We start from the raw sequence: 20896 nt of genomic DNA on the forward strand, positions 1-20896 counted from the left end.
TACTAGCTAGATTATTATTATGAATGCAAATATACATAAGGTAAGGTTTTTTGTAAGGTTGACAATATTATTATTAAAGTTTGATATAAAACAACATGGAATGTTTCATTACAAACCAAAAGAAACAAATCAGTAAGGGCAATAACTATTTTGTTGAAAAATATTCCAAATTCTTCTAGAGATAACATCAGAGCTCTGCTTGGCACTCATGAGGCTTGGTGGAGTATTGTGTTCAGTTGTGGATGTCACATTTTAAGAAAGATGTAACCAAATTGGAAGGAGTCTAAGAGGAGAGCAACAAAAAATATCAAAGGTTTAGAAAACCTGACCTAGGAGGAAAGGTTAAAAAAAACTAGGCATGTTTCATCATGAGAAGACTGAGAGGGAACCTGATAAAAATTTTCAAATATGTTAGTGGCTGATATAAGGAAGACAGGGATCAATTGTTCACCATGTCCACAGAAGATAGAGGAAGTGATGGGATTAATCTGCAGCAAAGGAAAATCAGGTTTGATATTAGGAAAAGCTTCCTAACTCTCAGGATAGTTAAACTCTGGAATAGGCTTGCTAAGGTGGTTATAGAATGCCCATCAGTGGAGGTTTCTGAGAACAGGTTGGACAAACACCTGTCAAGAATGGTCAAGGTTTACTTGGTCCTGCCTCAGTGCAGAGGAGCTGGATCTGATGACTTTCTGAGGTGCCTTCAAGCCCAGTAGATTTTTCTGCATGATTTCCTTAGGGCTCCTTTCAGCTTCTCATTCCTCAAGCCATAGACAATGGGGTTCAACATCGGTGTCACTACAGTGTAGAGCAGGGAGAGCAGCTTGTTGCTTTCCACATAAGAGCTGGACTTGGGCTGCAAGTAAACAACACCCCCTGTGCCCAGGAAGAGGGTCACCACAATAAGGTGAGAGGAGCAGGTGGAGAAGGCTTTGTGCTTCCCTTCAGTCGAGGGCATCTTCAGGATGGTGGAGATGATCTGACTGTAGGATACTAGGATCAGGACTGAGGGGACTATGGCCAGTAGAATAATGAGCATGAACAATTCAGTCTCACTCCTGTAGGTATCTGCACAGGCCAGCTTCAGCACAGGAGGGATATCACAGAAGAAATGGTCAATTTCATTTGGCCCGCAGTAGGGTAAAATAAATACTAAAGAGACATGTCCTGAGGACACCAGGGAGCCTGCAGCCCAGGACACAGCTACCATCTGCAGGCAAAGGCTTCTGCTCATAATAAGCGTGTAGCGCAGGGGGCAGCAAATGGCAACGTATCGGTCGTACGCCATGGCTAGAAGGAGGAAACACTCCGATATACCCAAGGAATGGAAGAAATACACCTGTGCGGCACAGCCCAGAATGGAAATGGCTTTGCTCCCCACCAGTAGGTTGAACAGCATCCTCGGAATGGTGACCGAAGCATAGCAGATCTCCAGGAAGGAGAGGTTTCTCAGGAAGAAATACATGGGGGTGTGGAGGGCAGCATCCACCAGCGTGATGAAAATAATTAGGCTGTTGCCCAGTAGGATCACCATGTAAGCAGCACCCACCCCTACAAAGAGCCAGCCCTGCAGCACATCAGGAACATGAGAAAACCCGAGCAGAATGAACTCCCTTACAGAGGTTTGATTTTTGACTGACATGGAATTTCTTGTGCCTGGCTTTCCTCCCACATGCATGAAGGCCTAGAAGGATTCAAATTCATTGGTAAATGTTAATTTCACCAGACACACACAAACTGACAAAAAACATATTTCCATTGATAATAACTGAAATTTACAGATAATCAGAGAAAGAAAACTTTTCCTTGAGAACTTATTCGAGTTTGACTGAAGGATAGTTACCTTATATATTTTGGCATGTGATGTTGATAATTTATGTTTTAACAGTTATAAATGCTTTAAATTTTTGAACCTCAACATCGACTGTAATTAAATAATGATTGTCTGACCCTATCTCCCTAATTTCCCACAACTGTGAAAATTTCAATTGAAAAAAAAAATTTACAAATAAACCTTGATATTATCTGTTGAAATTATAAAAAAATAAAAATCATATTCTGCCACTATGTTGGGATCAGCCACAGAGTTGAACCTACTGAAGTGAAAGCAGAGTCTGGCTCATTATTTATCAGTTGTATTCCATCAGTGCTCGCAATTTGCTAGATACCTTCCACAAAACAATTTATGAGCTTCAAGATAAGTTCATATTCTGGGACTGAATGATTCTTAGGGATCTACTGTTCAAACACCCACATCTAAAAGGGAAATGAGAAGAGAAAAGACAAGTGACAGGGACAAAGCACGACATAGAGTAACATGCAGGAAAATATTCACCACTGCTGCAAAAGGGCACATCTCCTGGATTCTGCCTTCTTCTGCTGTGTTCATAGATACTGGACCCAATTTCCTTCTTATTACCCAGGTGTAAATGCAGAATAGTGCCTTTAAAGTAAACTATCTTGTACACTTCTCGGGATTCACACTAGCATAACTTCCTGGACCTCACTGAATTCAGAAGGGAAATGAGGTTCAAATATTTAACAGTGAGTGTAATTAAGCATCGGAACAAATAACTGAGGAATGTGGTGGATTCTTCACACAAAATCTTTACATCAAGACTGGATGTCTTTCTAAAATATATATGCTATAGCTAAGCCGGAATTTGTGGACTCAATACAGGGTGAAATTTAGGGCTCGTTCAAACATTTGGAATGACACTGTGGAGAATGCGGGAATTTTTCTAATATTTGTAATGAACAATATGTGTGACTGAATTTGCCCACCCATGTATTGCTAGCCACTCTGCATGAAATGAAGGAGTCAATTTCTCCTAGGAGAGAAGGGAATAAGGCATGGCTGAGTGTCAGGTATGACATCTGGATTGGGGCCATTTACATTATCAAAAACTGAATGGAATGGATACCTGTGCTTAGAGTCTCCTGGAGAGACAATAGAAGACCCAATTGCCAGACATTATGCTTAAGCCAAGGTGGGGCTGAACTTGTGAACACAATAGAAGCAGCAACTGGCAACAAAGACACTGCAGGTGTCATGTGGCTGTATTAAGAACTCCCACAGCCAGAGAAAGACAAGGAGACAGAAACTAAACATGGACTCGAGAAACGTCTGGAAAGCCAGGCAAAGGATCCGCTTCTCTGGACCTTGACGAACTTTCCTTTACCAGAGTAACCCAGTTTCTCAAGTGCAGTATTCCATTTGACTAATCAATACTACCTAGTCTAGAAAAGCAGCAAAGAATCCTGTGGCACTTTATAGACTAACAGATGTTTTGGAGCATGAGCTTTCGTGGGTGAATACCCACTTCCTCAGATGCATGTAATGGAAATATCCAGGGGCAGGTATATATATGTGTGCTAGCAAGCAAGCTAGAGATAACGAGGTCAGTTCAATCAGGGAGGATGAGGCCCTGTTCTAGCAGTTGAGGTGTGAAAACCAAGAGAGGAGAAACTGCTTCTGTAATTGGCAAGCCATTCACAGTCTTTGTTCAATCCTGAGCTGATGGTGTCAAATTTGCAGATGAACTGAAGCTCAGCAGTTTCTCTTTGAAGTCTGGTCCTGAAGTTTTTTTGCTGCAGGATGGCCGTCTTAAGGTCTGCTATAGTGTGGCCAGGGAGGTTGAAGTGTCCTCCTACAGGTTTTTGTATATTGCCATTCCTAATATCTGATTTGTGTCCATTATCCTTTCCATAGAGAAAAAGGAAAAGGATAATGGACACAAATCAGATATTAGGAATGGCAATATACAAAAACCTGTAGGAGAGCACTTCAACCTCCCTGGCCACACTATAGCAGACCTTAAGGTGGCCATCCTGCAGCAAAAAAACTTCAGGACCAGACTTCAAAGAGAAACTGCTGAGCTTCAGTTCATCTACAAATGTGACACCATCAGCTCAGGATTAAACAAAGACTGTGAATGGCTTGCCAACTACAAAAGCCGTTTCTTCTCCCTTGGTTTTCACACCTCAACTGCTAGAACAGGGTCTCATCCTCCTTGATTGAACTAACCTTGTTATCTCTAGCTTCCTTGCATATATATACCTCCCCCTGGATATTTCCACTACATGCATCTGATGAAGTGGGTATTCACCCACGAAAGCTCATGCTCCAAAATGTCTGTTAGTCTATAAGGTGCCACAGGATTCTTTGCTGCTTTTACAGATTCAGACTAACACGGCTATCCCTCTGATACTAGTCTTGAGAAGTCTGTCTGGTTTCACTGCAGATACTCCCTAGGTGCACTGTCCCCCAAAAGTCTCGAACCAGGAGTCTGAACTAAGCTGGACTTGCTATTGAGAGCACATAGGGAGAAATGGGAGCGGTAAAGCTAGTTGACTCAGTCTCAGAGTCATGAGAGCTCACTCTAGTAGAAAGAACAGGAGTACTCATGGCACCTTAGAGTCTCTTGCAGATACAGACTAACACGGCTGCTACTCTTGTAAAAAGTAAAGCCTTGGGACTGGTCAAAAATAGAGGGATTCCAAGAGAGACTATTTAAAAGCTGGGGCATAACACACAACCTGTAAACCATTGACAGAAATATTTTCCCATTTGAAAATAAGGTTTCACCAAAATCTAAAATCTCTAGGGGAAAAAACAATTTCTGCAGAATTTTTCAAGAAAGCAAGCATTTTATTTTGGGTCACAATGTCAAAATGTTTCATTTCAGAATCTTGTCATTCTGCAAACACTATTTGGCATATCAATTTTTTGTCCTGAATCAGGATGAAAACAAAGGCTGAACTATTGGAATTTCCTATAAGATGGAAATTCCATTTTTCATCAGCTCTATTGAAATTCACTGGTCTGCACTGTACAGGAGGTCGGAGTAGATGATCACAATAGTCCCTTTTGACCTGAAACGCTATGAATCCATGAATTTACTCTGGATTTATTCCTGAGTAACCAAGTGCAGACTTTGGCTCCATTCGTCAACTATTTTATGGCTCTATTTTTTTTCAATTTTGATTAAAAAAAAAGCTCAGATTTTCCTCTCTGCTATATTAGAGTGAAATCAATCTGACTTAAGGAGTATGACTCCACTCAGCCCTAGACCTTGTCTATGCTAGAAAAATTATATCAGCATGACTAGGTTGCCCAGGTGTTTGAAAAATCCATCTATCTTAGTGGGGCAGTTAAGCTGACCTAAGTCCCTTTGTACATAGTGCTGTGTTGATGGAAAAATTCTTCTGTTGACCTAGCTACCACTTCTTGGGGAAGTGGATTACCTCCTCTGACAAGAGAACCCATCCTGTCAGAGCATGTAATGTCTACAGCGACACACTACAGTGGCACAGATGAGGTGCTGCAGCTCTGTCACGGTAGCATTTCAAGTGTAGACAAGCTCTTAGCAAGAGTAGCAGAAACTGGCTCAGAGTAATTCCGCTGTAGTCAGTGAAGTGAATCTAGATTTAAACCAGAATAAACAGAGATTTGTTCCGGGTGACATATTCAAGCCAAAGAGAATTAGAAACACAAATACCATTGGGAATCAATAGGACTAATGCATATAATTGCTTAGGTACATTTGATCACTCACCATCAATGTGTGAAACAATTGCATTGTTTGATTTCTGTACGTACACCCATCTTTTAACCCTTGTCCCTGTAGAACCAACAGTATAGCTAAATTCTTCTCTCAGACATATTGGTGTGAACCAGAAGTAACTCCACTGAAGTCAGTGAGGTTGATTCTCTATCCTCTTTTATATTCTGCTTTAAATCATGGATAACTCAACTGGAGTCAATGGGGTTTGATTCTCCTCTCACTCACTCAAGAGTAAATCAGGAGTAACTCCAATGAAGTCACTAGACCTGATTCTGCTCTCATTGTCCTGAGTTCAATCAGAAATCAATTGATCTCATTCTATTCTCATGCACTGCAGTGTAAATCCTGAGTCCTATTTTACTGTCACTCACCGCAATTTAAATCAGGAGTTGCTCCATTGAATGCAGTGGATACTAAATAATCTCCTCTCACTTACCAAAGCATAAATCAGGAGTATCTCTATAGTGGAATCAGGCTCAGTCATATATCATGTTACTTTCATTTTTTTTTCCCACTGAAATAGTTTCGAACCTTCTCATATCATCCCCAATATATTTATATTTCTGGCTAATGTATCAGAAAAATAACATCAAATACAAAAGTCTCACCTCCATCTGGAATGCGCTTTGTTCGTTTTGGTGGTTGCTAAATAATATCTGAAAGTGGTGAAGCAGCAAGAGCGTTTCTGTTTTGATGATCCACTTGAGATCTCTCCTTTTATAATCCCCTTAATCCAAGTGCTGACCTGCCATAAAATTTAACAGGTGTTTTTGTCTTTTTCTCACACAACAATAGAAAACTTTACCTATAGTGCATGTGTAACCCACATGTCTCCTGGGTGTGGTGCTCTGTCCCAGCTAGTGGCACTGAGACTACTTAGAGAAATTAATGAGTCTGCTACAACCTTAGCTAAGGTTCTTGTAGCTTTTAGCGCATGCAGTAGAGGCTCATGCTCTAAGCTCCAGAGGGCCCAGGTTTGATCCCATCAGTTGACCACCAGGGTCTGCTGGTGTTACACATGGGCTCTGTGTAAAGATGGTCAAGTTTTGTCATCTAAACTTTTTGGGTTCTGTTTTGTTTACAGAAAATAGGTTTTCTTCCAAAATAATAAATTTAAATAAAAACTTCGGTTCAAAAGTCAGGTTTGGATAAATATGTTTTGTTTTTTTAATTTAAAACCAAAACTTTTAATGGCTTGTCTGAACAGTGTAAATGTTTGACCTTTTATGACTTGTTTTTTTATTGCAAGCTGAATAATCTTTCATGAGAAATTTTTTTTAAAAGACATAACATGAGCTGTTTACAGTATTGTTGTAGCTGCCATTTTTGAGCCATTCTAACTCTTCTGTTTTGCTATCAGTCAGGATGTAATTTTGTATAGTATCTCTTAGAAGCACAAAATAAACTTTACAGTCCAAAGGAAGGATTTTAAGTACCTCTGCTTTTGAATTTTTTGTAGGAAGGAGCAGAAAATGCAGTTTCTGTAAAACAGAATTTTAGGAGGGAAATCAAAATGAATAGTTAATGCGGGGTGAGTTTGACCCAGATCAGAATATTTTGTTTTTTAACTGATGCAAAATATTAAGTTTTGAATCAATTCAATAAATCATTAAACTGCATGTCCCTATCACTGCGTTGCATTATGAGAGTTAGTGATCTGGCTCGGGTGACCAGACAGCAAGGGTGAAAAATCAGGATGGGGGTGGGGTTAATAGGCTCCTTTATAAGGTAAAGCCCTGAATATTGGGACTGTCCCTATAAAATCAGGACATCTGGTTACCCTAGTTCCAGCCTCCGTTCTCTCATATGCACCAAGATCCCTGGAGGATTACATCACCCATCGTGTTATGCAGATTTCCTTCTGCCCAAGCTGCATGATGAATCATGGGGGGGGGTCACATGTGTCTGGGTACATTATGGGAGATGTATTCTATTCAGTGAGCCTGGGTCATAGAGGAGAATGGGTGCTTCAGTTCAATAAATCAAAATGAAGAAAGGACACTCATGGACACTCATTTCCCATTAAAACCTCTTAGGCAGTTTTGAAAATCTCAGCCTTTGCTTTACTCATTTGCTGTGAGTACAGGAAACAATCCCCAAACTCTAATTGTATGTGAGGCTTCCAGTTTGGATATATGAAACTCATCTGAGGTCATCAGTTCTAAATAGTGGATTACGACCTGGAAAATTATCCATGTTAGTAACAAACTAGCCAGTCACTGACTGATTCACTGACACAATTGGGCTTGGATGCAGTAGTAAGTGCACAAAAGCCCTTGCACTCACATACTAACCTATTGATTTCCCATTGACTTGTGGGATTTAATTTAATTGTTCTCATTGATCCAGTGTCATGAAATTATGGGTGACCTAATACAGGAAAAATCCATTTAACTAAATTCTGTCTTTTCCTAGAAGTCATCAAATAGTCATCAGTCATTGAATAAGACCCATTCAAATTCATTCCCCAACATATGAGGGACAGCTGTATCCAACCAACGTGAGCAGGGCATGCTGAGTTTGAGGACATCTGTTTTGATAGCATTACTACATAGCATTCATTTCTGGACATGTTTACTTACAGGCAGGGTGCTTCTATAGGGGTCATATCATCTATTCTCATAACTCCATTGAAGTCAGAGAAATTGGTCAATAATCTTTAATAATTCTAGCTGAGCTGCAGTTATATCATTTAAGCTACACATAGGGTATATATGAATGTATTTCTAGTATCCTTTGTGCATGTGAGCTGATATTAAGCGTTCTTTTGCTCTATTTACCATGACACAGGTCTTCCACAGACAAGAACACAGATATCAGGTAGACAAAAATCCGAGCTTCATAATTTACATACAGATTTTTAAAATTGCACATGAGATGGAGGGTGTGGGGGGAGGAATAAAGCTTCATTCAACCCATTGTAGTTCTCAGATATAGATATTGGATACATGATTATGTACCATAAACTCAGGGATGGTCAGATCTGGGGTTTGGATGGGGGGACCTGTCACAGAGCCTAGCCTGTGCTCCCTGCCAGCCACCTACGAGGACTCAGCAATCTGCAGCACTGGTTCCTCTCTGGAATACTTCCTGGGTACCAACTCTCAGTGGGGTCCTCAGCCCACCTGACATGGGTGTTTTTTGTAGGAGAGTGAGGCCTCTCTTTTATAGCTTCTTCCAAGTGGAGGAAACTCCTTTGTTTCATGCCAAGTCCCCCCCAGCACAATCTGTGGAAAACCACAGATACCGAGATGGAGTTCAGAATCATATGGTCTAGTTACATGCCCTTGCATGCTTCACTGAGTCATAGCAGGGGCCTTTACCCATTGCTTTCATGCTCCCTCTGGGAGGCTTTGTATACAAGTCCTGAGATAGTCCTTGTGAGTGTGTATTCCCCTTGATGGGGCCTCTAGCACTGTTTAGCTTTCCCACTGTTGCAACTGAAAGGCTGGTTGTGGGTGTACCCAACTTCACAACATATTTCAGTGACACACATATAGTAAAACTTCATAACTTCACATACAATGATAGCACATAGAATCCAACAAGATATTAATGTTCAACAGATCACGACTTTTAGAATGATACCTCACAAGGAAGACTTCGTACAAAACATAATAATTACATCACCGTGGTGAATATAGGATGCTTTGGAATGCAGACTGTCACACCATCATTAACCCAAAGTATTTACCTTTGCATCTGTGTGGCGTGTATGTGCTACAGGCCCTGTCAGTAATGGTTGGTCCACATACATATAGGCTAGGCACTCATTGTATAGCATTAGGGTTGCCAACTTTGTAATATTTAAAAACCAGATGCTCCAGCAGAAGCCCTTGAACCTCCTCCATCCCCCAAAGCCTTGCCACTTCCCCGCAGGCACTGCCCCTGCTCCACCCTGCCCCAAGGCCCCTTCCCCCATTTGCTCCTCTTCCCCTCTTTCCTGATTGCTCACTGCTTTTGCCTTCTCTCCCCACCACCGCTCTCCCCAGGTTGGGAGGGATTCACCTGTGGAGCCGGGTCTGGAGCTTCAGCCACCCAGTGCAGGTAGGAGGTGGCTCAGGCTGAGTAAGGGTTGGCCTGGGTGATGACCAGGCACCTCCCTTTGTCTCATGCCTGCAGTAACCAGACTTTGGGTGTCTGGTCAGTAGATCTGACCGGACACTGTCAAGTGCTCTTAAAGTCCAATTGAAAACCATACACCTGGCCACCCCAAGAAGTTTTCATACTGTAACTTCATAGTTTCAACCAGAATTCGTAAGTTACATAGACATACTGCCATTTCATCACAGGGCTATCTTTAATTAGTTTTGGCTTGGGCAAGCTGATGTGTGATGGTTGGGTAACAAAACAACGTGAATAGAAATCCATCTCTGAGTTAAATTCTCAGAAGTGAGTGCTTGTACACTGAAACAGCACTAGTTAAATGTCATGAAGGGGTTTTTCAAAGGAAGCTAAAAGTGGCAAATCTTAGATATTAGAAATTAATTCTGCATTACAGGAGAAATATCTTCTTGAATAACATTATCAATATTTAGTAATAAAATTTTGTATGGTTCCCATCACTCAGCATTTCATATGTATGAATCAGTTTATCCTCAAAAAAACAGGTGAGATTGGGAGTTGTTTTTATCCCCATTTTACAGGTTAGGAATTGAGGCACACCCACATTAGAGGCCATATTTAGAAAGGTATTTAGGTGCCCAGTGGGATTTTCAAAAGAATCTAGGAGACTAAAACTCATCAAATTCAATGGATGTTAGGTACGTCTGAAAGTTGCATCAGGTACTTAAATACTTTTGAAAATATGGCTCTAAGTGACTTTCCTAAGATCATAAGAAGTCTGTGGCAGAGACAGGAACATAATCTAGATCTACAGTGTCCCAGTTCACTGACTGAACCACAAATTTGTTCTTTTCTCTCTAGATTACAGCTGGCTGAAAAGTGGATTTTCTGGTTCTCTAGAAATTTAGTTATTTCTAAATTTGGGTTTGCTTGGAATTGGGAGGGGGGGAAAAAGGGTTCCTAGCTCATGAGCAGACTGCATGGCAAGGATACCTTGCAGCTGCAGACTTTAGAACCTAGGACGACCCCTGGCCTGGAGCAGACCACATTGCAGTTCTGCCCTGGAGTCGCTCACCCTACAATACTAGGTTCCCTGGCCCTGAGGCACAGCACTGTGTTTCATCAGACAATTTCTGGCTAGCTTAGGCTTCTTTTCTAAGCCACCTGGATGTATTCCACAGATCACTAATGCATGGATGCAGATTGAGACTCATCGGTTGATGGTAAAATTGTCCTTGTGCATGTAACCCACTCCCACTCAGTGTGCTGCTCTGTCCCCCTTAAGTTGCGTCTGGGACACATACAGAAGTTGAAGGTCTGCTCTAGCTTTGCTTAATAAAACGGCTATTTTAGCTCCTGTAGATGTTCATGCTTTAAGACCAGAAGGTCCCAGGATCATTTTCAACCAGGGCCAGTACAACCATTTAGGCGACCAAGGCGGTCGCCTAGGATGTTAGGATTTGGGGGGTGGCATTTTCTTTGGCAGAAACCAAGGTGGCCAGATCTTCGGCCACCCCAGTCGCCGCCGGCATTTAGGTGGAGGGAGCTGGGGCAGAGAAGTGCGGGAAGGGCCCCCTGCAGCAATTTAAGGGAGGGGATGCACACAGGGGAACTCCCTACCCCAGCTCACCCCTGCCTCACCTCCTCCCTGAGCACACCATGGCTGCTTCACTTCTCCTGCCTCCCAGGCTTGCGGCGCCAATCAGTTTAGGCACTGCAATCCTGGGAGGTGGGAGAAGTGAAGCAGCGACGGTGTGCTCGGGATGGAGGCAGAGCAGGGATGAGCTGGGGTAGGGGGGTACCTCAGGGCGGAGGGGGGGTGCTGATGCAGGGGGAGCACCTCAGGGTGGAGGTGGGGAGCTGCTGCAGGTGGGGCACTTCAGGGCGGAGGGGGGGAACTGCCGCAGGGTGGGGGCTCCTCAGGGCAGGGGCGGGTACAAGGTGGAAGTTTCGCCTAGGCCACGAAACATCCTTGCACCGGCCCTGTTCTCAGCTCAGGGGGCCTGTGTTACATACCTCTGAAATGTGGGCTGACATTCTTTTTGAGGAGTTATCTGTCTCCCTGCAGAACCACTGTTCCAAAACATTGTCTTGTTTAGTTTTAATTGAGTGCAGCATCAGCCTTCCTTCCCCTGGGGAAATTGTCCTTCACCTCTACCAAACAGACTTACTTGGGCCACTTGAATTCTTTCCTGTGAGCTCATCTTTTGAAGAATATTTTCCACAGTGCTCTTTTCATGTCCTGATTCCTTAGACTATAGATCATTGGGTTCAATGTTGGATTGATTACGCTATGCACAACAGCTACAATTCTGTTCATGTTAAAGGAGGATCGGGCCGTTGGGCTCACATACATGAAAATCACAGTCCCGTAGTACAAAGAGACTACAGTCAGGTGGGAGGTGCAGGTAGAGAAAGTTTTATGCTGGCCTTCAGCAGAAGGGATCCTCAATATGGTGATGACAATGTACATATACGAGACCGGAGTGGACAGGAATGTGCTGAGAATCACTAAGGCAGAAAGCATGAATATGGCCTTCTGTGTTCTGTATGTGTCCACGCAGGCCAATTTTAGCAGTGGTGGGATGTCACAAAAGAAATGGTTGACCACGTTGGAGCCGCAAAATGGTAAACTGATCACCAAAAAGGCAGCCACCAATGGTTCCTGACACCCACCAATCCAGGAACTAATAATCAGCAACATGCACACTCCTTTGTTCATGATGGTGAAGTACCTGAGAGGGTAACATATGGCTACGTATCTGTCATAGGCCATCACTGCAAGGAGGAAGCATTCAGCCGTGTAAAGGAAGAAGACATAAGATTGCAGCAAGCAGCCAGCCAAGGGAATAGTTTTCACCTCTGTGAGCAGGATGGACAGTAGCTTGGGGACTGTGGTTGAGGTATATCCCATGTCCAGGAAAGTCAGATTCCCCAGGAAGAGGTACATGGGAGTATGGAGGCATCTGTCCATCCTGAGGGTGATGATTATAGCAATGTTGCCAGTGATGGAGAGAAGGTACATGGCTAGGAAGAGGATGAAGAGTGAGACTTTTACTTTTCGGGTGCCAGGGAAACCCAGGATAATGAACTCTGTCACTGAGCTACTGTTCCATGGATCTACATGCACTTGTCTGATCATCTACCGGAGAAAGCAGAACAAAAGGGTCAGAAAAAATTTGCAATTTTCAACCAAACAGCTTGTGTCAGAAAATGTCAGTTCATCAAACTTTCTCCAATTCAGGATGGAATGTTTGTCCTTTCTGTGGGTCATCTACATCACAGCTGAGTGCCTTGACCACTATATCAGAGTGTGTCTCTCTCAAGAACCTCTCCTGATGCTGTTTCATGTTGTATAAATAATTAACTAATCAGTGCGAGAAAGGCAGCAGCTTTGATTCTATAGTGTGGTGGCCAGGGCTTTGTCTACACTAGCATTTTTTTCACAGGGGTGTGAAAAAAAACACTCTTGATTGACATAAGTGTCACAGACAAAAGCACTAGTGTGGACAGTGCTATGCTGGTGAGAGACGCTCTCCCATCGACATAGCTATCGCTACTTGTTAGGGGTGGTTTCATTATGCCAGCGAGAGCATTCTGTCCCGTCACCATAGAGTAGCTAAACAGGAGAACTTACAACTGTGCCACTGTGTGCTCCGTAGTGTAGACATAGCCTCAGGCACTTGTCTGGAATGAGGAAGACTCATGGTCAAACTTCTGTTCTGAATCAAGCATACAGCAACATACGAACATGTTATACACGCTCCCATAAGCCCTTCAAGGCAACTTCCAAAGCAAATATTTTAACTTTCTCTATGTATAAATCTTGATTATTGACCTTTTTAAAATTAATGGAAAATAGAAATTCAAAAACACCCTAGGTGACTTTGAAAAAATCTGCCTTAATAGAAATAGGTTAATAGAAATCTCCACATGTGCATTAGCTAGTATTGCATATTATAAAGGAAGTAAACCCTCATGTTTCAAGGCACAAACCGTCCATAGCTGAGTGGGTCAGGGAGAAACATCTCCTCTGGGAAGGAAATATCATTGCTGCACCATCCTCTGAAGTGTGCGGCACTGATTACTGTGAGTGGAAGGGTACTGAAGTGGATCACTGATTAGAACCATCATGGTAATTCCTACATTCTTAAAAGCCTAGTCAAATCAGAGTTGCAGTGGCCAGCACCTTGCAAATTCAGAAGCTGATGGCAGGCAGGAATTAACGATAAAAATAAATTCTGTATTCCAGACACTTAATCCCAAAGAGTAGCTGCTAAATAAAATCTAACCTGGGTACCATGCACATGAAAGCATCTCTGTTTTTTTCTGGGTTGTATGATAATTTATCTTGAGAACTTAAAGACGTGGGCTATATAGCAAGGTAACAAGTGAGTCACAAGATAAAACTCTAACCAAAATGAGTTCAAATAAGAAAACAAAAATATTTATTCATCCCCTGGGGATTTTTTTTCACAATCCTCCCAATTGCTTCCTCCTAGCAGCAGGACTCTGGTTCTGACATACCATAAAGTTTAAGGGCCTATTTCAAGTGTACTTCATGCCTCAGGAGACACAGTCAATACAACACCTCCTGGACTAGAAATGCTGCAGGAAGATCATTGATTTTATTTCTGTTGGCATGAACAGATTGATAAGGAAATGTGATCCTTATCTTCTAGGGATACGGTCCCAGTGAAGGCACTTCAGAAAGGGATAGATAGATAGATAGATAGATAAAGAATGAAATTCAGAAATTCCATCCCAACTTGGGACAAAAAGTTGAAATTTCCTTACAACTTATCTACACACAGTTTTTATACAGTCATATTATGGACACAGCTTTATTGTGTTATAGAGGGGTGAACATCACCTTAAGGCAGTTTTGAAAACCCAAATTTTTGAACCTAACTTTAGGCTCTTCTTTTTCCATGTTTAATCCATGATTATTATTTTAAATAATTTCAGTCGATGAGAATAACATCACAGCCATGATAACCTGCAGGGAATATGGCATATTTTAATACAAACACAGTATAATCTGTGTACACATGCACAGAAAAAAACCCACATTGTGCGTCTTGCCCTATTTATAGATGGGTGTATGGATTATTGATTCTTCTCTTAGACTGCTGTGGTTAAAGATTTGGTCTCCTGAGGGCTACAGCTACAAAGCAAAACTATCAGCATTTGAAGACCCTAAGAACATACGAGAAACAATTCCAATTTATGGTAAGTTCCTTTATTAACAAATGCAGATCAACTACCCCATAGATACTAAAATATAATAGCAGATAAAGTGCTTAACCCTATATCCAGCCTCACTCACATCTCACATCTCCTTCTGGGGGGACACAGGGGAATCAGTCACTATTCTCATCTCCCCATGCATTTCTTCCGGCCAACCCACAGTACACAGACTGTACAACACATTATACTCTGAGTTGCATTTACAACAACTAAGGCTCATACCTATGCATAGGGATGTCAACTTCCTTATCTTTATTTGCACCACCACTTCCCATAAACTTTAGGGTGCTCTGCTTTTCATAGGTTAGCATCCTAGTTCCTCTTATTTCCATTAGCACTGAGGGATAGACGCTCCTATGGGAACCTGCGGTTACTGCAGAATTTCTCATGATGTTACAATCTGGTATCTTGCAATCTAGATGCGGTACATTGTGGCATGTTTTTTCCAAATACCACCCACTGGCACATTCTTTTAGGTGATATTGTAACTTTACTGGTATAGAGTTATTCTCGAGTCACCTACCTATGTACACCCTCATGAGGCCTAAAGTCTAGTATGGCTACATTGAAATCTTACAGGCCTCAGCCTGTAGGCCTTGCATTACAGCCTTTGCTAATATGCCTAATACAAACTCATATATGCTCATCAGCCCTGTACTCCTGACTTAATCCTACTTAAGGATCCTATCCAGCACCCCTTAATTAATTAGATTTAACCACAACAGTAAATCCTCTATTAAATGTGTCCGTGAAATGGCTACAAGCAGAAGAGAATTTCCCATCGAAGAGCACTGAGCACCTCGAAAAACATGCTCCTCCATCCTGCATGAATGGAGAGACATTAAGGCTCCAAGAAAACAAAATTAGATCAATGAAGAAAGGGGCAGATTTTTTTTAAGAGAGTGGAATTTTCAAAAGCATCTGGGTGCCCAACTCCCACTGAAATCGATGAGTTTTCTTCTGAATATCGCAAGGGGCACCCAAATGACTTTAAAAAGCTGGCCCTATGAGCTAAATTCACAAAAAAAAACCATAGGCGTTCTGGTGCCATGCATTGCAATGCCTAACTTCTACGCACCTAGAAAATCCCTGGGATTCATGAAGTCTGAGTTTGGCTCCCGGTGAAATGAATTGGGAAAGGCAGGCACCTCAGAACAGGATTCATAAACGCCAGCATGTGAGATGGGGAGCCACCTACACTAGACAATGGGAGATACCAAGAGGAAGGTTATGTCTGTTCTTCCGCTCTCCTGTTAAAGCTATTCCACTGTGGATAAATAATTTTAAAAGGTCAGTGGAGCAGGAGGACTGGATCCTCCACCTCCCAAGTGGATGCTGTAAACACCAGGCTCTGGAGTCATTATCATGCTTTCTCTCCCTCTCTGTGGCCCAATGGTTCATTAATAATTTAATCCACTGTGGAATAGCTTCATCAGGAGAGCTTGAGGGATCCCCACATCAGGATGGCCCCCAGTTCAGGGGTGAGGCCACTCACCTGAGAGGTGAGCTGTTAAAATTCCTCAACTGGAGGTGGAGACTTAAAACTGGAGGTATCCTGCACCCCAGATGAGTACCTGATTCACAGGACTGAAAGTTATGAGAGAGCTTCTCCTCCCCACCCCTACTATTTTGTGTAAGCAAGTGACAGGGGATGGATCACTTGATAGTTACCTGATCTGTTCATTTACTCTGGGGCACCTGACATTGGCCACTGTTGGAAGACAGGATGCTGGGCTAGATGGACCTGGTTTGCTGCTCCAAGCCAATGGGGGCTGCGGGAAGAGGCACAGGCCAAGGGATGTGCTGGCCGCCCTTGCTGCAGCTCCCTTTGGCCTGGAACAGTGAACCACGGCCAGTGGGAGCCGCGATCGAACAAACTGGCCAGCCAGGGTCTTTCCCTGAACAAGTGGCGGCCCAAGTTTGAAAACCACTGCTTTGGATGATGTTACAGTAGGAAATATTTCTCTCTAGAACTGAGATATTCCTTAGAGCCCATCAAACAACAGAAGAATAGACGTGGGGAGTTGGAAATTTTCTAATGGCATTTGAAATTTAATTGAGAATTTAAAAATTCCAAAAATTCTGTGAACTCTGTAGATTTGTAACAAATAAGAAAAATATTTTGGAAAAAATACTGTCACTTTTCACACTTTATCATAATTCAAAAAAATTCAGGGAAAATCAAAATTTTGAAAATTACAACAAGCTCCATTTTAATAGGTAGAAAAATGCAAACAAAAAATGAGGGCAAATAATTGCAGATTTTTTTAATTGAAGTTCAAAATCTGCATAAAATATCATAGAAATATTAAATACAAAATATAACTAGTTCAATATGAAGGATTTATCCTTTGAGCATCCCATTAGGGGACATTTCCCACTGTACTCAAGATGACTCTGAGGGTATATTCCAATAAAGGAGATTTCTCTTTAGAGTGGAGCTATTACTCGGTGTACTGTCCAACTGGAAGAAAATTGCCTATGTTTTTGGAGGAAAGATCTTGATTCCCATTCTTCGAATTGCTTCTTTAACTTCCTTGTTCCTGAGGCTGTAGATAATGGGGTTCAGTATTGGAGTCACCACCGAATAGAACAGAGAGAGCAACTTGTCCACATCCAGGGAATAAATGGATTTGGGGCGTATGTAGATGAACATGGCTGTCCCATAGAACAGTACCACTACAGTGAGGTGCGAGGAGCAGGTGGAGAAAGCTCTGTGTCTGCCTTTGGCAGAGCTCATTTTAAGGATCGTGGCGATGATGTGGATGTAGGACACCAGGATCAGCAGGAAGGGCACCATGATGATGAAGGCAGCTGCCACAATGATTTGGAACTCATTCCAGTAGGTATCTCCACAGACCAGCGTCAGCACCGGCTGGATCTCACAGAAGAAGTGGTTGATCACATTGGACTCACAGAAAGGGAGTGTGAAGATAAACATGGTGTGGCCCAGGGCCACGAGGCTGCCACAGATCCATGAGCCAACAGCCAACCGGACACACACAGTCTTGTTCATGATGTCCGCATAGCGCAGTGGGTTACATATGGCGCTGTAGCGGTCATAAGCCATAACGGCTAGCAGGCAGCACTCTGTCGCTCCAAATAACAGAAAGAAATACATCTGTGCAGCACAACCAGCAAAGGAGATACTTTTATCCTCCGAGAGGAGGTTGGCCATCATCTTGGGCAGGGTGACAGAGGTGTAGCAGATCTCCAGGAAGGACAAGTTCCTGAGGAAGAGATACATGGGAGTGTGAAGGGCTGGGTCCACATTTATAAGGATGAGGATGAGGATGTTGCCCAGCACTGTGATGAAATAAATACATATGAACAACAGAAAGAGAAGACACTCCATATGTGGGAGGTTAGAAAAGCCCAGTATAATGAACTCAGTCACTGAGGTGTGATTTTCTGTGATCCCTTCAGGATATTTCATCTTGAGAAATAAAAAAATACAAAAAAAAACAAACCAAAAAAAAGTATTCATTATTTTGATGCAGCATTTAAGTCAAGCATAACTATCTTCATACTTAGCCATCTTTCTATCTCCATAGACATATATCTCCCTCTTTCTCTCTCTAGACATATATCTATATCCCTAGACATCTATTTATCTCTATCTTCATACATACTCATCTCTCTATCTTTCTCCCTAGACATCTATCATCTCTCTCTCTCTCTGTCTCCATAATATCTATCTATCTATCAGGGCTGACATCATATTGGCCAGATTCTGTTCTCACAACAAGTGTAAATCCACGGCAACTTCACTTAAGTCAATGGTTCTCAGTTGTCTCAGTTACATCAAACTTAGGCTTGTGTATCTCCAAGACTGCATTGGAAGGGCATCTGTTTTATACCAGTCTCAGTAGAGAATTTGCACGAATTAAGTTGCAACTGTGGAAGGCTGAATCCAGCACAATGAATTTACACTGACATAACTAAGATCAAAATCTGTCTCTCAAAGCAGTGATGTTGCAACGTAGATACAACAGAAACATACACAATTCTCAGCTCACATGTGATATAGGCAGTGTAACTATTCAGATTTGTCAGCAAAGTGTATAGCTGTTTCACTGAACTTCCCACTACATAACAGTTTGAACAACAAACTGTGGAAACACATGGTTAGAGCGTTTTTAATCAGTATGCTACAGAAATGGCCTGATTCTCCTTACACTTATTCCGGATTTATAGCAAAAGTACTCCACTGACTTCAGGACCCTTAATCCTGATTTCTTTCTCTTCCCTCCCTCCACTTTAATGCATTTAATTCTGTTTCTGCCCCTCTTAATCTACCCTTTAGCCTCTCTCTTACTAACCTTTTTAACAGCTCACTTCTCCTCTCCCCTCCAGTTCTAATCCCCTCCCTATCCATCTTTTTTCCCCTTCCCTTTCACTGGTTACACCAGTGTAAAACTATAATATAGGAGATGAGAGCCAAAGCATTTCTCACTCTGTGACCTCAAGATCACACACATGAAGGATGATTGGCCCTCTTGGATGTACACTTAAACAAAACTGATCTAAATTATACAGATTCCTTTTTAGTTTGTTTTTAGTCTACATGAAGCTGGATCCACACTGAATTCAAGGTGGGTGTTTAACCCCTTTAGGCTCTGCTAAAAATCCAGGCATGGATTAATATAGAAATGCCTTAAACTTTGTTAATGCAGAGTTAAAGTTGCCCAGTAAATCCATTTTACCGTTCCAGAATGTGGAGAATGGTTAAACTTAAACTTCAGAGAACCAGGAAATGACCCATTTACCCTGTGACTTACTTTCCTTTCTTCACACTCTGATCCATTGTTCAGGACCGAGGACTCTGTCTTTCTCCTTCCCTCTATTTAATCACCTTGACAATGTTGCAGAAGTAAAATCAAACATAAGGATTCTAGGGCACTTTAAAATATTGTTCTTAGACTAGAAATCTTGATATCAGGCAAAAGCTTCTACAAGCAGCTCCTGCAAAATGCAGGCAGCGTGCACATGACAGATCCTCTTGGAACTACCAAGCACAGGGCTGTAACCCCCAACCTGGGGGCTGAATCTCAGCTTCAATGATCACCATGTATCACCTTAAATCATCCAGACACTGTGACAGCCAGCTCCCTGAAAACACTCATGTGACATCAGAGCTTGCTCACATGTGCACTTCAATCCCTTGGGCACATGCCGTCTTGGAGATCTAAACTCTGTTCTTCAGAAACGTTTTTCCAGCATCGCACCCCAAAAGGGGCAGTGGGTGACATGCACTAGCCGAGTGGCTGATTTTGCATGGTCAGAGCTATAGTTTGACCCCCAGGAATGTTCATATTAAAAGAATGAGATGATTTTGTACAATGCTGTACTTGAAGAGCTGTGTCCAGAAACCCTTTGCTCGCACGTCCCCACGTTTTGGCCATGAATACTAGAAAGCCCCCAGACAAGGCACGAGGAAATTGAAATGAATCTGACTAAACAGGCAGATTTTTGATCACTATAAAAAGCTGACATTTACAAATAAAGCTGCTTTGTCCTCAACCTTATTTGGAACCGAACTGGCACTCGGCTGTAATGAATATATTAACAGACACCAGATGGTCTTTGTCACACTATAATCACTTAGGACATGGTTATTCTTTCTGTTAAACTTAATTAAATCTGAAGCCACTTCACTGAGATCAATGCGGGTATGTCCATTTAAACACAAAGTAAATGAGATCAGAATAGAGCCGTTCATATGCAAGTTTCATAACATTAACGGTGCTGGGGTTAAATTCCTGTCTTCACACTCAGAGTGAGATGAGAAGCAGGGCCTGCAATGTTTTATGCCAGGTATATTACAGTTTGAGGCATGATGTGAATTTAACCAGAAGAGCACCTAGATTCAGCTCTTTCAGGATAATCTAAAGGGGTTCAGCGTAATTCTACTCGCATCGAGAAATGCCTCACCTACCTTTTCAGCCCACATGCCTCTCCTCTCTCTGTTTCTCAAAGGAGTTGGGCAGGGATGGCACTGGAGCATTTAACAG

At 42.2% G+C, this 20896-nt stretch overlaps 3 protein-coding genes across 3 annotated transcripts; all 3 read right to left on the reverse strand.

Moving 5' to 3' along the window:
* Positions 1 to 703: 703 nt before the first annotated feature.
* On the reverse strand, positions 704 to 1642 carry LOC115638164 (olfactory receptor 10A7-like). Its single transcript, XM_030539732.1, has one exon. It carries the CDS (start codon positions 1640 to 1642, stop codon positions 704 to 706), a length of 939 nt encoding a protein of 312 aa, XP_030395592.1.
* A 10190-nt stretch (positions 1643 to 11832) lies between these two features.
* On the reverse strand, positions 11833 to 12729 carry LOC115638165 (olfactory receptor 1468-like). The gene has a single exon (XM_030539733.1). It carries the CDS (start codon positions 12655 to 12657, stop codon positions 11833 to 11835), a length of 825 nt encoding a protein of 274 aa, XP_030395593.1. The 5' UTR covers positions 12658 to 12729.
* Positions 12730 to 17078: 4349 nt separating this feature from the next.
* On the reverse strand, positions 17079 to 19689 carry LOC115638312 (olfactory receptor 10C1-like). Its single transcript, XM_030539906.1, has 3 exons — positions 19680 to 19689; positions 17395 to 18293; positions 17079 to 17105 (listed from the first exon to the last, which is right to left on the reverse strand). The coding sequence occupies exons 1-3, from the start codon at positions 19687 to 19689 to the stop codon at positions 17079 to 17081; spliced, it is 936 nt and encodes a 311-aa protein (XP_030395766.1).
* Positions 19690 to 20896: the final 1207 nt, after the last annotated feature.

Source organism: Gopherus evgoodei, chromosome 21 (assembly GCF_007399415.2).
Source record: "Gopherus evgoodei ecotype Sinaloan lineage chromosome 21, rGopEvg1_v1.p, whole genome shotgun sequence".
In the NCBI taxonomy this organism is placed as follows: domain Eukaryota; kingdom Metazoa; phylum Chordata; order Testudines; family Testudinidae; genus Gopherus; species Gopherus evgoodei.

Excerpts from the sequence above, each read along its gene's own strand:
- LOC115638164 (XM_030539732.1), bottom strand. The coding sequence starts at position 1,642 with ATGTCAGTCAAAAATCAAACCTCTGTAAGGGAGTTCATTCTGCTCGGG.
- LOC115638165 (XM_030539733.1), bottom strand. The coding sequence starts at position 12,657 with ATGTACCTTCTCTCCATCACTGGCAACATTGCTATAATCATCACCCTC.
- LOC115638312 (XM_030539906.1), bottom strand. Across the intron at positions 17,106-17,394 it reads TTAAAGAAGCAATTCGAAGA|TACCTATTAAAATGGAGCTT; the intron begins ATGGGAATCAAG and ends TTTGCATTTTTC.